Below are 15482 nucleotides of genomic sequence, written 5' to 3'. Positions count from 1 at the left end.
AGTTGTGAGCCAGATAGTAAAGATTTCCATCCCAACTCTTTAGCTCCATCACTGTGCTACAGAAAGCACAGATACATAAAAGGAATGCACATGCAGGCAAGGTTGCAGTGAGTTTGCTTTACAAACAGGTGGCAGTCCTTGGTCCTTTATCTACTGCCCAATCAGTAAATGACAGGCTAAACTTAACCTAGGATTTCTAGTGCAGTATGATAGTTTCCCTGTAACTGCAAGACCCTCATTGGCTCCTCATTCTGTGCTCTGTATTATCTGCACTAACTCTTCCAAAGGAAATAAAGCCATAATAACGGTGTGATGATCATGTAAAACCGGAGGTGACAGCAGATAACATGGCACTTGGAGATTTATCACAAGATAACAGAGTGATTAAGCATGCCGTGAATTTAAGAATACAGAATTTAAAGGTGTACTTTGGGTTTTTATCTTCCATGTTAAAGACAAGCAGGGGCTAGAGAGATGGCTCAGCAGTTAAGCACGTGTACTACTATTTAGAGAACTTGGGTTCAGTTCCCACCACCCACATCAGGTGTTTCACAGCCATTTGTGAGTCCAGCTCCAGAGAATCTGACTTCCTCTTGTGGCCTTTCTGGGCAACTGCACTCACATGTGCATGTTCACTCATAGACAGATACTTTTGCTGTTACAGTAGCTCCTTGCTTGACAGCCTTTTGATTTTGTTGTTTTCCATTTTAGCAGTCTGAAGTCCTATGTTTCTATGGTCACTGAACTAGTTGCCTTTAACTGGTTATGCTTGGAGATTCTTTTTAAGGTTCTATAACCTCAAAAGCTTTTGTTATGGTACTAGAGAGTTGTAGAAATCTTGAATGGTGAGTGCTACACTTAGGTATACATGTGTGTGCAATACATTCTGGGTCCTCTTGGACTCAGTGGGTGGTTAAGCCTTGTGACTTCTGTGAGCATCACTTGACATGGGTCCCTCCTGAAAAACATGCTGGGCCACAGTAGAACACAGCAGCCAGACAGCATCTGGTGTTTCTCTTTCACAATTCCTCACTGCTCTGTGGGAACTGGTCTTCTTGGGGCCTTGAGAGCTGCCATCATTTACACTCTGACAAACAATACCACAGCTATTTATCTTCAAGTACAAGTCCCCGTAGTTGCCTGTTGGGTATAGCTCTAGGATCTCCCCCCCCCCCCTTACCTTATTTTCTCCCCAGAATGGGTTTTATCTTATGCCCTGATAGTGCCAAGTGCCTTTTTTTTTGTGCCAACTTTCACTCATATGCAACCAGGATTGACCTCTGGCAAAGTCTTTATGGATTTAGTCTTATGTGTGAAGTGAGCTAGACTAAAGAAACTGAAAGGGCTTCAGGAGATTAACTGGAGACCACTTTCCCCCCAGTAACAATGCGTCAGTTTGACCATCCTCACATCGTGAAGCTGATTGGAGTCATTACAGAGAACCCCGTCTGGATAATCATGGAGTTGTGCACGCTTGGAGAGGTACCAAGGCCATGGGTGGCAACAGCTTTGTCCCTGTTGAGTGATATCCTTCACTTGCATAACACAAATACACAAGTTACATTGTTGAGGGTTATGTATGCTTTTCATCCAGAAGCTATGTTATAAATGTCTTCTTCATTGAACTGGGCCTGGTGGAACTCATCTTAATCCTACTCCCCCATCTTGTGAGTTTGAAGAGGGTTGATCACTTGACCCCAGACATTTGAGGTCAATTTGAACAATATAGTGTGAGACCCTCATCTTCAGCATAAAATGAAATAAAATCTTCATCATTACATTCCCAGATGGTTCCCTTCAGCAGTTTCTTTCCCATCTAGGTGTGTTATCGGAACAGGTAGCAACAGATAACCAGGCAGTTTCCCTCTTGTGGCTTTGCCTGAAGAATTAGCTCAGGGGCTTGAGGATGAAAGAAACAGTACCAAATCTAAACAGCTACTTAATCCTTTTGAGAATTCACTTGTTGTCTTTCAGACTAACCTATTACTCAGTTTCTTTGAAAACTATGAGTAACAGTATCATTGGCCCTGTTTGGCATTCTTCAAAACATGTGGGATGGAAGCTTGCTAGAGAAGTAGATCCTGAGCCCCTCCCTGGCTGCTGAGTCAGACTTTTCTAGACAGTGTTTCTTTGTGGAGCCCTGGCTGTCCTAGAACTCATTTTTTAGATCAGGCTGACTTCAAACTTACAGAGATCTGTTTCCCAAGTGCTGGGATTAAAGGCATGTGCCACTACCACCTGGCCGTGTGTGTCTGTGTCTGTGTCTGTGTGTCTGAGTGTGTGTGTCTATGTCTGTCTGTTCCCTCTCTCAGTGTTCTGCCTGCATGTATACCTGTAGGCCAGAAGAGGGCACCAGATCTCATTATAGGTGGTTGTGAGCTGCCATGTGGTTGCTGGGAATTGAACCTGGGTCCTCTGGAAGAGCAGCCAGTGCTCTTAACCTCTAGCCCCTGAGTCAAACTCTTAACTGGGCAGGGAGATAACCAGCATTCATTTTTACATAATCACTTCCCTTCTCTGTGTCCTTAGTGTCAAATCAAGTGAAGGGTGATGTAAGGTTTTGGTTTTACAGGTTTTATTTCATGCTTTTGCTTTTGAGGAGTTTGCTAAATGCTTCCCTTTTATTTACTGACTTTTAGAAATGGTGTGGGTGTTGATGAAGCCCTGTATTAGTATGTAGCTGAATGAATGGTGTCAGTGATAAGGACTGGTAAACCCAGTGGGAGAAACACCCAGTGTGTATCAAAAACCATGGGAGAGGAAAAGCGTGCATTGGGGGAAGTGAGTGTGCTGTGTGCTTGCAGTAGTGACTGCTCTTTCATTCTCGGGTATCACTGTTTAGCAGTGCTTTACAACATACTTTTTCCTTTTCCCCAGGCCCGTCTTTTACATGTGCTAGAAATTTGTCTGTATTCATAAAGATTCGACGTTTTAATGGGGGTTTTAATGAATAATAATCATTTTATTATTTATCAAAGAACAGCTAAAGTATAATATAATTTAAAATCCATTTAGAGAGCTGAGCATGTTGGTACATATCTTTAATCCTACTCAAGAGGTAGAGGCAGGAGGATCTCTGTAAGTTGAAGGACTGCCAGGTCTACACATCTAATTCCAGCCAACCATGGTTACAAAATAAATCCTTATCTCATTAAAAAATAAAATAAAAGGACATTTGGGAACCTTCACATTGTTGCTGAGTATATTTTTTGTGCTTTTAATATCTATACTTTGTCTCTAATTACTGTTCTTTTGTCTTGGCCATTATTTCAAAAGCTGAGGTCATTTTTGCAAGTAAGGAAATACAGCTTGGATCTGGCATCTTTGATCCTATATGCCTATCAGCTTAGCACAGCACTCGCGTATCTGGAAAGCAAAAGATTTGTTCACAGGTAAGGCATTCTGATAGGGGTGAGCAGTGTAGAGTGCAGTAACTTTTCTTATCCTTGACAGAAACAATTTGAGGAGGTTTCAAATGTTCTGACCATTGTTGTGGGAAAGGAATGGCAGTAGAAGTAGTACTGTCAGAAATTAGCCTGAAACCAAGAAGGCCTGCCTTAGTGATCTTCTGCCAGTTAGGTCCTATCTCCAAAAATTTCCACAAATTCCCAAAATAGTGCCACCATCAGCTAGGAACCAGGTGTTCAGTCAGACACATCTGTCAGTGGTTCCATTTCAGCACTGAATGGTTAACTGGGAGAAACAAAGTAGGAAGTTACTTTCTGCACCCCATACAAGATGTTTGTATATCATTTGAGCCGACTGTTCAGTCATTAAAATGTCATGGTGCTGCTGGCTGGTGCCACACATCTTTAATCCCAACACTTGGGAGGCAGAAGCAGGCAAATCTCTATGAATTTGAGGCCAGCCTGGTCTATAGAGTGAGTTCTAGGTCAGCCAAGGCTACCCAGAGAAACCCTGTCTCAAACCCCCCCTCCCCCAAATGAAAAAGTCATGATGTTGAGCTAGCCATGGTGGCGTAGGCCTTTACTCCCAGCAATCAGGAGGCAGAGACAGGCAGATCTCTGTGAATTCAAGGCCAGCCTGGTCTACAGAGTGAAACTGTATTGAGGGAGGTGGTTAGAGGGGGACTCAAGGTGTATTATGTCCTTTCAGAGAGAAGGGCCATGACTTGTTAGCAGACAAAAGATTTTCATAGGCGAAGCATAGTGGCTTACATCGTTATTCCCAGCACTTGAGAGATTGATGCTAGAGGAGTTCCATGGATTCTAGGCCAGCCCAGACTGCAATGACACTGTCTCAGCCTGCTCCCTTCAAGCACTCTGTCTGTCCCTCTGTATGATGCTTTTAAGACATATGTTCCTTCCCCAAACATAATCCAGAGCCTTTACTTGCAGAACAATAAATGTATAGAAGTGGCCTCAAAGCAGACCTGAGGCTTGCAGAATGTCTAAATGTTGTGAGTGACATTTGTTACTTGGAATTTGCAGCTCTGGGTTGGAGCACAAGGGAAGCTCCCTATAATGTGTTTTCTAAGGATCACAGCAGAGTTACTGTTTTGATGTCCAGTATTCACAGCAGACTGCATCATAGAAATTATTCAGAACAAGTCCTTGCAGGGAATTCTGTTTATGGCGATCTCCAGTTATGCTGATTATATATTCACTGCTTGTCAATATATAATGCCACCATGCCATCACTATGTGAGTTTGAGAAAATACTTGGCCATTATTCATAAGGATCATCAGCTCATTCTTGTAAATATCCTCTAGAAGGAATACATATGAAGTGAAACAATTTATGAATTGTTGTGTATAAGCTGTCCTTCAAAATACCCACCTGTGCATCTGTATATAATACCTATCTGTGCACCTGTATATACTAATCATGAGTTGATGGGATTTGTTGTTGTGCTTACTGTCCCCAATTTTTCTTCATCAGGGACATTGCTGCTCGGAATGTTCTTGTGTCCTCAAATGATTGTGTAAAATTGGGAGACTTTGGATTATCCCGATATATGGAAGACAGTACTTACTATAAAGGTGAGAAACCAGGGTAATAACTGGGAAATAGGCTATGAATCATTGATATTTGGGTTTGTTTAGGGGTGAGTTGGTTTGTCATAATGTGTTTTGCTAAAGTCCAAGGCCAGTTTAATAGAGGAAGGATTGGCTTTTCAGCCAGTGGATCTTTTAGACAGTCTCAACCCAGACTTCACTTCAAAATAACTCAAAACAGCCAAGACTTAGTTATAAGGCATACAACTACAAAATTTAGAAGAAACCACATAGTAACCCTTTTTTGAGATCTAGAGTTAAGCAGAGGCCTGTACACATGCCAGCAAAGTGTATTAAAAGATAAAGCTGGTAGAACAACCACATTGAAATTTCCGTGTTTGCTCTGCAAAGGACAAAGGACAAGGTGCAGAGCAAGAGAAAATATTTGCTACACATGTGTGTGACAAATACTAGTCTCCAGCATTTAGGAAGAATGCTAATTGTAAACAAAGCATTTAAAACCTGAGCAAAAATCTGAGTACACATAGACTGGGGAGACTAGCTGGGTGGTAGGTGAGTACACAAAATTGTTCATGGTTCCCAGCTCTCACTACCCGCACCTCTCTTCAGATTAGAGTTCTCTGCTATGTAGACCTGTCACTTCTGGAATATTCCTATTTTCACAGTGATCCTATAACATAAGAAAATAATTCGATGATTTTAAACTATGTTTTTCACTATTCTGAAATATATTTCATGTCTAATTCAAATCTTAACTGGTCTGAGCCCTAAAGTTTCACTATAAAACTAAATTCCAAGGTTCTTTGTATGATGACCAAGATTTTACATCATTTGAACATTCAAGATAATCAGCTCACAAATCCATATAAGTTTCTTAGGTTTGGGATGTTTTGAAATGCTCCCTTTCTGAGAGTTGAAGGTCTACAGAGAGGCTTGCTGCTTACAGCTCTGTAGAGCTTATAGTGGTTCCTGCCTGCTCTGTGTCCCCCACCCCCCCACCCACACTGCTCTGTGCCAACACACACATCCTCCCTCCCTCCCTCGGCACCATGTTTCTCCTCTGTTTATGAGACAGTTAGCCTGGTCTTCATTTATCATTCCTGGGGCCACTTCTGACTATGCTTCTTTGCCTGCCTTCAAGAATGATAGTCCCTTGAGGACAGGAACCCTTGTATTCATCTCAGCAAGCAGAGAATTAGTGAGTTGTGCTCAGTTCTATAGGCAGAGAAGTGCTCAGGGTGCTCTGATGCATTGTTTTCATGACATCGCTTCTTCCTGCTCTGCACATGGTGGCGTCATCAGCCCTGATCCTCCATTGACTCAGCTTTGTTCATTCTCCTCTTTGCTAATGTCTGTAATTCCACGTCAGTCCTTGAGATGATTTTGTAGTCAGTCGGGACATGCACAGAGTGGTAAAACCTTTGAGCTTTCCCAGGCTATACATTTCCTTCTGAGGTCTTTCTGAGCCAGAGGACTTGGTCAGGATGCAGAGCATAGCTCTGGCTTTTATTAGTAGAGTAACCCTATGCAGTGGGTGTGAGCCTTGTTTATAAAGAATAGAACCCCCCGTACACAATTCATTTTAGGATTTAATGTTTAATCTCTGCAGGATGTGTTTATATATATTTTCTGGGAGCAGAGGTTCTGTATCTGGGCCAGCTTGGAAGAGCGTGATTTGTCCAGCAAGAGTGGAATGTGTATTCTTTACATGGGGCATTTGCTGAGCAAGGACCCCAACTGCAGGTGAATGTGCTGCAGTACACTGTGAAACTTCATGTCATGGGCTGTGTTGTCACCACCATTCACAGATTCTTCCTCAGATGAAGAGGGAAACAACATCCAAGTGTTCTGTCTCTACCCCAAGCTAGCCACTTATGAACTGTCAAAGCACCAAGTAAATGAGTCAGTCTCCCAAAGAAATGGATGCTTATGGGTCATCTGATGCTTTTTTATTTTGATGCTGAAAATCTTGGCTAGCTCTATTAGGTAATCAAGCAGCTAACAAGAAAATTCATTTTCTCAAATTAATCTTCTAGCTTCCAAAGGAAAATTGCCTATTAAATGGATGGCTCCAGAGTCAATCAATTTTCGACGTTTTACCTCAGCTAGTGATGTGTGGATGTTTGGTGAGTATTTTTTTTTCTTTCCTTTTTTTTCTTTAAGTTAGAAACAAGCTTGTTTTACATATCAATCCCAGTTCCCTCTCCTTCCCTTCCTCCTCTGCCCCCCCCCCAAGTATTTTTTTAAATTAACTTTGCTGTATTATGCAAAATAAAGCTAGAATCATCTCTTCAGAATGAGCATCCCTTCTGTCAGATGCTGCTGCCGGTGTCCTCTGTGATCAGTGTGGTCTGTGTTACTGCCCCAGCTCTTCTCTGCCTTTCCCAGGGGGAACAGCTGCTTATTTCCCTCTTCCTGTTCTCCCTCATGCTCTCCTACTGCTCCCAACATGTAGGTTCTTCTGACTCTGTGAGGCACTGCTGGCCCAGAGCATCTGTACTCAATCAAGTCTTTTGCCCTGAAGCCTCCTGTCTCCAGGCTTGGGCACTGGCCCTTCATCTCCTGTGACTTGGCCTTTAAACACACTCCTTCCCCTTGCTCTGTGGTCTGCTTGCAAGCTTTCTATGATCACAAAGTGACTGACTCTCTTCTTATGGCCCCCTGATGTTCTTTCTGCCTGGAATGCCTGATTCTTACACCCTCTTCTCCAACTGGACCCTATCTAACTTAAACTGTCCCCCTTTCAGGAAGCTTCACACAGCAGGTGTCTCTTTGTACTCTGCTTTTCCTTTTGTCACTGATACTCACCTGTGGCTCTTGTGGGTAGTCTTGAGTGAAATTATCTCTGTAAGTTTGAAACTGCTCTGGAGGAGAAATACAATTAAGTTTATTTAACTGCTGTAAGTAAAATTAACTTCACAGATAGCAAATAAGCGCTCTTTTTATTCTGTCTGAATGCTGTTGGTTTTTTTTTTTTTTTTCATGATTGGCACTTCTTTATTCTACACGTCAGCTCCAGTGATCCCTGCCATTCTTTCAGTATCCATGGCAACAGAAGCTGCTTCTCTCAATAGTGTGCGTGCACAGGTTCTCCAAGTGGTCCACCTAGACTCTCAGATGCTTTGCCCTGGCACTGTCTGGCACTTGGGGTCCTTAAGCCAGGAATGCCTCGCAGGCTCATGACACACGCCATGTGCTTAGAGTGCCAGGTGCCATCACCGAGAGCTGGGCTGATTAGAAACGTCTGCAATGGCAGCCACTGGGTGGCCTGAGGAACTGGCTATATGCCGGGGCCTGTGTTCCATCCTTGCTTCCGGAACTGCTGTGTGGTCTGAGGTCCAGTTGGCCCAAACGGAGCAGTACTGTGGAAGTCCTGTGGTGGTCCACAGGCCGGAGCTTCCTGTCCTGGCATTGTGGTACAGATGAGGGCAGAGGCTGGGAAGGGTACCCTCCTTCCATGGCCCTCACCCAGAAATGGTCCCAGCCTGTCAGCTCACAACATAACAGTCCAAATAGGAAAGGATATTACCCAGAAACGAAAACTCAGTGAAAGAACAGCCTGACTTTAATCAATTTTCAGACAGTCTGGACTCAGCAGAAGCCTCAGGCAGGTGTAGAACTTTCTCGAAAACACTGAGGGAGCAATACAGCCAACCTGGCTGTCTTTTGCACCAGGGGAAGGTTACTTGGTCCAGCTGACTTTAGGAATGTCATAGTGCTCGGTGAGTGTGTCCAGGTGTCGGTTGAAGTCCTCCACTCTCTGCTTATGGGTTTTGGATGCCTTCTTCAGGATTCTTTCCATTTGCCGCTTCTCCTGCATCTTCTCGAAGGCCGCCTGCGCCAGTGTGCGCTTGTCCAGGCAGCGCCTCTTCTCCTCCTCGCTCTTCTTACTCGTCCCCATGGCCTCCAGCAGCTTGGCCTTGTCTTTGTCCTTCTTCTTCTTCCGCTTCGTCACGCCGAGCTCCGCGACGCCTTTCAGCTTCAGGGGGCCCTTCTGTACCTGTTCGTACGCCTCCATAGCTCTGCCCACCGAGCGCTTCTTGAATGCTGTTGGTTTTAATCCATTTCGTTCTTTGGTAGGGTTATCAAGGCTCTGGGTCCAGTGCAGGTGCAAGTTGAACTTGGCTATACAAACCACAAGGCTAGATGCTCGTCTTCTCAGGGAATCCTGTGCTTCATAATTTAAATGCCCATTTCTGTACATTTTAGCATTTTTGAAATATGTTAAGATTTTAGAGTTGCTATTCATCAGAACATTTTATGATGCAGCTGTACTTTCTGTCTCATGTGAACTTTGTTAGTTTGAGTTGTATTGTTACTTTCAACATATAATTTTCTTAAAAAGAGTTCTTTTGGTAAGAATAAAATCTAAATAGTAAGAAAAGATTATTGCATAGCTACACTGGTGTGTTTTCCCATTTTGTTATATAAAATAGATTGGATTTTTTTGTTGTTATTGTTTTGGTTTTGTTTGGGGATTTTTTGTTTGGTTTGTTTTGTGGTTTTTTTTTGTTTGTTTGTTTGGTTTGTTTTTTCAACTATGTAGCATTGGCTGTCCTAGAACTTGCTAACAATACTGTCCTGGCTCCCAGTGAGGATAGCCCAGTAGCAGCCTGTTATTTTTGTCAGGGACTCTTTAGAACTTTGATTCTGTGATCTAAATTTATGGTCAATTTTAGAATCTGATTCCAGTGAACACATAGTGTTACTTGCCTCCTTAGAGGTCAACTTCACTCTGCCCAGTCTGTACCCTCCTCTGGGTGAGACACAGGAAAAGCTCCTTAGAACTGGACTATCCAGAAGGTACAAAAAGCCAGGAGGGCTAGAATACTGAGTGGCATTGGTGAGATGCTAAGAAACGACCTGCACCCCATCCCCTGTGTCATTTCTCTATCTCATGCCACCATTGTTAGTGTCGGTGCTGTTAGGTTTGTACATTTGTTCGGGAGATAAACTCTTTGGTGAATAAGATGATAATGGACAGATCCTTGATTCCCAGTGTTAGAAAGTGGGTATACTTTCTAAGGTCTAGCCATGGCCTTTAGATGAGATGATGTTGTGTAAACAAGATGATAATGCCCATATACTCCTTGGTGAGGAATCCAAGCTTTCTTGAGCTAAAGACTTAAACGATAGTATTTCTTTGTTAAGCCTTAGTGACTAGTTCAAATCAGCATGGTACTAAGTTGGTGGTGGGGTGGGGTGGGCTTAAAATCCACTGAGGATGTGGTTTTTGTTTTCTGTGGGGTTTTTGTTCGTTTGTTTGTTTTGATTTGTTTGGGGGTATTTTTGCACTGGTTAAACCAGGAACATATTACAGTAGCTGGTGGACTACTTGCTAATACAGAATTTTCAGAAATAAGCCACTGAAATAGTTCTGACTCTTCTGTTCTTCATGCCATATGAACTAGCTGTTGCTGTCCTCCTGTGTTTGGGTGCTGACTGAATGCCACAATCTTTTAGGCGAGTTGCCCAGATCTGCCAGCTGCCTATCTAGTCCCCATAGCCTGGGCCTTTCTCTTTGGGTGCTGAGCTCACTGCACTGTTTTCGTTCCCACTCCACAGGTGTGTGTATGTGGGAGATACTGATGCATGGCGTGAAGCCTTTTCAAGGAGTGAAGAACAATGATGTGATCGGTCGAATTGAAAATGGGGAAAGATTACCAATGCCTCCAAATTGTCCTCCCACCCTCTACAGCCTTATGACGAAATGCTGGGCCTATGACCCCAGCAGGCGGCCCAGGTTTACTGAACTTAAAGCTCAGCTCAGGTAGGAGTGGGGTGGTGAGGGCCTGGGGTGGGGGCAGGTCTGTTTCTTCTCCTCCACTGCAGTCATAGCTCTGAGATGTTGTCAGCATATCTAAGGTGGAACTGGTTCTTCTGGACACATAGTTTGGAATTTGATTTGTATGTCTTGTTACTTCACTAGAGCTGTTAGTGAATTAGATCAACAATTCTTCCTGAAGCTCTGGTTGTGATTCAGTTCTTTCCCTAGCTTCTGACTTAGCAGGGCTTTATCAGGCCTGTCTTTATTTTGACCCAGCTTGCATCTCGAATTTCATTCACACAATCCCTACCTGGTGCTCTGTGCACAGTCACAGCTGACCGTTTTAGATTTCCCCTACCTGGTGCTCTGTGCACAGTCACAGCTGACTGTTTTAGATTTCCCCTGCCTGGTGCTCTGTGCACAGTCACAGCTGACTGTTTTAGAATTCCCCTACCTGGTGCTCTGTGCACAGTCACAGCTGACTGTTTTAGAATTCCCCTGCTGGGCTTATGATCTGTGCGCATGCTGTGTTCCTGGTCTCCCTTTGCTATTGGATGAGCTCCTTCCTGTTCAGTCTTCAGAATCTAGCAGAAATGCTCCCTCTTCCTTCATCACCCAACCCATCTCCCAATGGGAGAGCCCCTCCTTTGGTACCTTGGAGAACTTCTGATGTGTATTTAAAATGTCTGTTGTTTGTTCAAGAATTTTGTGCCAGGTGCTAGTAGACACCAGGTCTCTATAAGCTACCAGTCCCCTGAAAGCTCACACAGAAACCACATTTGTGCTATTACCTCAAAGAAGCATCTGCAGACTACCTGATAGCTTGTCTGTGTCCCTAGCATGACTCACCTGATAGTTGTCCTACTCACTTCTATAGCTTGGTGCTGGGGTTAGGACTGAGCACCAAGTAATAAAAAAAAAAACTTGGGATGGAGCTAGCACTTTGATAAGACTGTGGTTTAACATAATTTGCAGCCATGTGCAGCTTGACCACACAGATGGCACTTTGGCTCTGTATATTTTCTCACCTCTCATGTTTAGGGGACTTCCCTGAGTTTGGATTTTTTGTTTGTTTGTTTGTTCAATTGCTGTATTTTTTCAAAAAACATCTCCAGCTGTCACAGGCCATAATGTTCATCTAACTTCCCTCTCTGCCACTGCTGTAGGCCTCCAGTTCAGTCTTAGAGGAAGGCTTCTTGAGGGAGTGTGTGAAGGAGGTCAGGCCCTGGAGAAGTAGGCAGTTTATACAGTGAGCAGTGTTTGTAAGTACATTTGTGTCCACCAGCTGGAAAGCTCAGTAGTCCCACTGAAGAGATAGTGGCAGCTCTGTTCATTTAATGCAGTGAGTTTCCTTTCACAAGACCACCTACTGTTTCAGTCCCCTCAACTCACAGCCCTGGATATGGTTCCCACCCTGCGACAGCTCTGTACCGCCTTTCTGAGTTTTGTCCCACCTAAACCCTGAGGGACTTTTGTTGTCTGTGTTGTCACTGCTCTGCTCAGCAGTTGCGTTTGTCTGGCTTGTTTTTTGTTCAGCTCCTCTTTGACCGTGACAGACCCTGGCCTTCTTCGCTGTCTTTCCCAGCCCGATGTTCTTGCCTCCTGCCTCCCACTATCTCCTTTCCTCATAGGCTTGCACGGCCCAGTCCCCTGTCACCTCCCCTGTGCTGTCTGGCCTGCTCATGGGCAACTGCCTCCCCTTCCATCTTTAGCTTTTGCTTGCCCTGCTGCTCACAAGTCTCAGATTTCCACTGTAAGTTGTCTACAGGACATCATACTGTCCAAGAAGAGTCTTGCCTCCTCTAAGCTGGCTTCTCCCATGCCCTCGGCTTCTTTTCATCTATCTGGTTTAGTGGGACTTTCTAGGAAAGCAATGCTGCTGCTGAAGCACCTTCCACTGCTTGTGACCCTTTGTGTCCAGGCATTTAGGACCTGAGAATATCTTGACCCCCTTCCTCACACCAAGGCCACATTCCCCATACACATGAAACGTCTCCCCTACCTGCAGAACTCTCTCTTTTTTTGTCTTGGCTTCTGGCCCTGGCCTTCTGTGACTTCACAGACTGTTCTTCAAGTCCTCATTGCTTTCTTGGGTTAGCCATGCTCCAGCCAGCTGCACCTGCACCGCTCAGATTCTGGGCACGGGGCACAGATGATGGAGCGCTTTCCTGCCCTCGAGGAGCTCACAGTCTAGTATGTCTCCTTCCTACTAGACTGAGGCTCCTTGAGGACAGGGATCGTCATACTCACCTCCCCCAGGACCACAGTGCACACCTGCTTCTGCTGTAGCAGTGGCTGTCTTGTACACAGTGAGCACATCTGCAGTGGAGTTGCTCTTCACCTTCATTATACAGTTTATTGCTTGGGTTTTCCATGAGCAGTGTGCCACAATAATTAAATGAGTTCTATTATTTTAAAAAATCACTTTTATTACATCGGAAGCTTTACTAAGAAGCAGATAGCCCTTTGTCACACCAAGAAATCAAACATGTTTCCCAAATCTAGCCCCTTGACTACTTTCAAGCAACCCTTTGAGCAGATTCATAACTGCGTCGCCTATAACTAACCTGTGCACTCACTATGACTGAGAGCTAAGCCCAAGGCTTAGCAAGGTTTCTTGGCCAGACTTTGTGGAGTGGGTCCCTGAGATCCAAGGAAGCTATCCTCTTTGTGTCCTTTTCCATGCTCATGGGGCAAACCCATGCAGATGCAGAATGAGATGAGCTGTTGGCATTTCTGTAAGGTATGAACAGTTCCTCAATGGCAGTATTTTAATATAGTCAGTAAATTTTCTCTTATGCCCCCAGTATTTTGTTGTTTTGTGACTCGAAGATATAATACGCATTAAACATTTTATTAGAAAATCCTTCTTGTGCTTTTGGAGCTTCGCTCAAAATGAGCATTTCCTAGCAGTGACATCATGGAATAGTGTCTGTGCCACATAATAAAGAGCATCTGTGAGTGTGCTTGGCTCATAACCAGTTCCCTGAGCTCTTTGTAGATAATGAGAGCAGTAGACAAGCAAAACTACCAGTCTAGCTTTGTACCATAGCTGCCCAGTGATCAGTTCAGTGCATTGTCACAAATTGAACATGACTGGGAACTAGTGTCCAAAGATTTGCAGTCCAGAGCAACCCTTCCCTGCTACTGTGCTAGCAGTGCCTGCTTCTGTTTGCTTTACATGTTCAGGGTATCAGTTGCTGTATAAGGTTTATAGAGGACTTCTTTTGCTTAAAGGTTAGTCATGTGTTCATCTGTGGTATTCCAGTAGTACTGACTCCTCCCCCATGCCATTGTCACCCATGTTTTTGAATGATGAATGCACAGTTGTTAATTTGCCTATCTTGTTGATGGTTGAAGTTAGGGTACTTTTCAGTTTGGGACTGCGAGACTAAACTCACACACAGCAGTGTTTGAACAGGAGGCTATGCTGTCAGTTGTATATGCATGCAAGCTTGGGGCTGTACATCTGCTCCCTACAGATTGACATCTATGGTTTTGAGAGTGAACTGCTCTGCTCCCAGCAGTAAGCAGAACTTGAGTTGACAGTCGTTGTTCTTCAGGTTTTGTTCTGTTTTTTAACCTTTGGAAAATGTCACCTGTTTCTGAGTAATCCGTGTTCACACAAAGAAGAAGTAAGTGGTGTGTAAAGCAATTTACCAGGACTTGTATATAGTAAAGAGCAGGTACTCACTGAGTAAGGGGGCTCGTGTTTTGAGCTGCTGTCTGTTACTGAGCTCTTCAAAAGAAGCATATGTGTTGATATCAAGGTTCTGGCCCCTATAGTGACCTTATTAGTCACAACATCAAAAAGTGACAGTTGTTGAGCACTTTGTGTTACCTTAATAGTGTGTCAGAAACGTGTTGCTGCCCTTCCTTAGGGAGTCAGCACTGTCCCATGAAGGCGGAGTTTAAATGAGTCCACCAGACCCAAGATAAATGATAATTAGGTATTGATTAGGGAAGCACTTACACAAATAAGAGTAAATAATCACCAAGGTCTTCCTGCTCCAGAAGATGCAGTCTCTGCCCTTCCGGTCCGACTACTGCCCAAGAGAGTGAGCCAACCCTTCCTCTTCCTTATAAGGGGTCACGTCTGTACACCTGAAGCCACACCCCTAGGGTGCAGCCACCACTGCAAGTGTACTGGCGAAACAAGATGCCACTGCAGTCCCAAATGGTTTAAAAACTAAAAGATTAAAACTGTAATTAGGCTGGACAGTGGTGGCTCATGTCTTTAATCCCAGCACTCAGGAGGCAGAAGCAGGTGGATCTTTTGAGTTCAAGGACAGCCAGAACTATACAGAAAAACCCTGTCTCAAGCTCTCACCCCCCAAAAAAAAGAAAAACCAAAATCAAAACAAAACTATAGTCAGTCAGTTGTACTAGGAGGCCATTGAGGTATTTGTGTAAACTGTCCTACTACCTTGATACCACATGGCAAGCAGGCACTAAGGTACTGTCTTTTTGGACCAGAGAGCACTCAGTTGATGTTGAGGTTAAAGGAAGGCAGATGTAGCAGAGCTCCCGCTCTCTAGCACTGTGAGTATTAGAAGGCGTGGCAGCTGAGCCTGGTGCTGGTTGTGCACACCTTTAATCCTAGGACTCAAGAGGCAGAGGCAGGAGGATCTCTGTGAGTTACCAGGACAAGGACCAAAGCTACAGGGAAACTCTGGCTGAGGAGGAAAAAATAAGGCATGGCATTATTGCCCACTTTCAGGGTATTTGCTGTGGGC

The 15482-nt window shown here is 44.2% G+C and overlaps 2 protein-coding genes across 24 annotated transcripts in view; one reads left to right on the top strand and one right to left on the bottom strand.

Annotated features, from left to right (window-relative positions):
- Positions 1-15482, top strand: part of Ptk2 (protein tyrosine kinase 2) — a 185246-nt gene that overhangs the window by 127791 nt on the left and 41973 nt on the right. For all 23 annotated transcript variants that reach the window (XM_040736398.1, XM_040736392.1, XM_040736375.1 and 20 more), the window contains 5 exons: positions 1382-1482; positions 3277-3392; positions 4903-5003; positions 7016-7105; positions 10545-10749. In XM_040736398.1, the coding sequence (XP_040592332.1) occupies positions 1382-1482; positions 3277-3392; positions 4903-5003; positions 7016-7105; positions 10545-10749 (613 nt within the window). The remainder of the gene's footprint in view (positions 1-1381; positions 1483-3276; positions 3393-4902; positions 5004-7015; positions 7106-10544; positions 10750-15482) is intronic.
- Positions 8523-9014, bottom strand: LOC121136247 (protein FAM32A-like). The gene has a single exon (XM_040736401.1). It carries the CDS (start codon positions 8995-8997, stop codon positions 8662-8664), a length of 336 nt encoding a protein of 111 aa, XP_040592335.1. The 5' UTR covers positions 8998-9014; the 3' UTR covers positions 8523-8661.

This window comes from Mesocricetus auratus, unplaced genomic scaffold (assembly GCF_017639785.1).
Source record: "Mesocricetus auratus isolate SY011 unplaced genomic scaffold, BCM_Maur_2.0 Super-Scaffold_100055, whole genome shotgun sequence".
NCBI classification, from domain to species: domain Eukaryota; kingdom Metazoa; phylum Chordata; class Mammalia; order Rodentia; family Cricetidae; genus Mesocricetus; species Mesocricetus auratus.
The sequence above is the reverse complement of the archived record's forward strand: the minus strand, read 5'-3'. Positions and strand labels throughout refer to the sequence as shown.

Excerpts from the sequence above, each read along its gene's own strand:
- LOC121136247 (XM_040736401.1), bottom strand. The coding sequence starts at position 8,997 with ATGGAGGCGTACGAACAGGTACAGAAGGGCCCCCTGAAGCTGAAAGGC.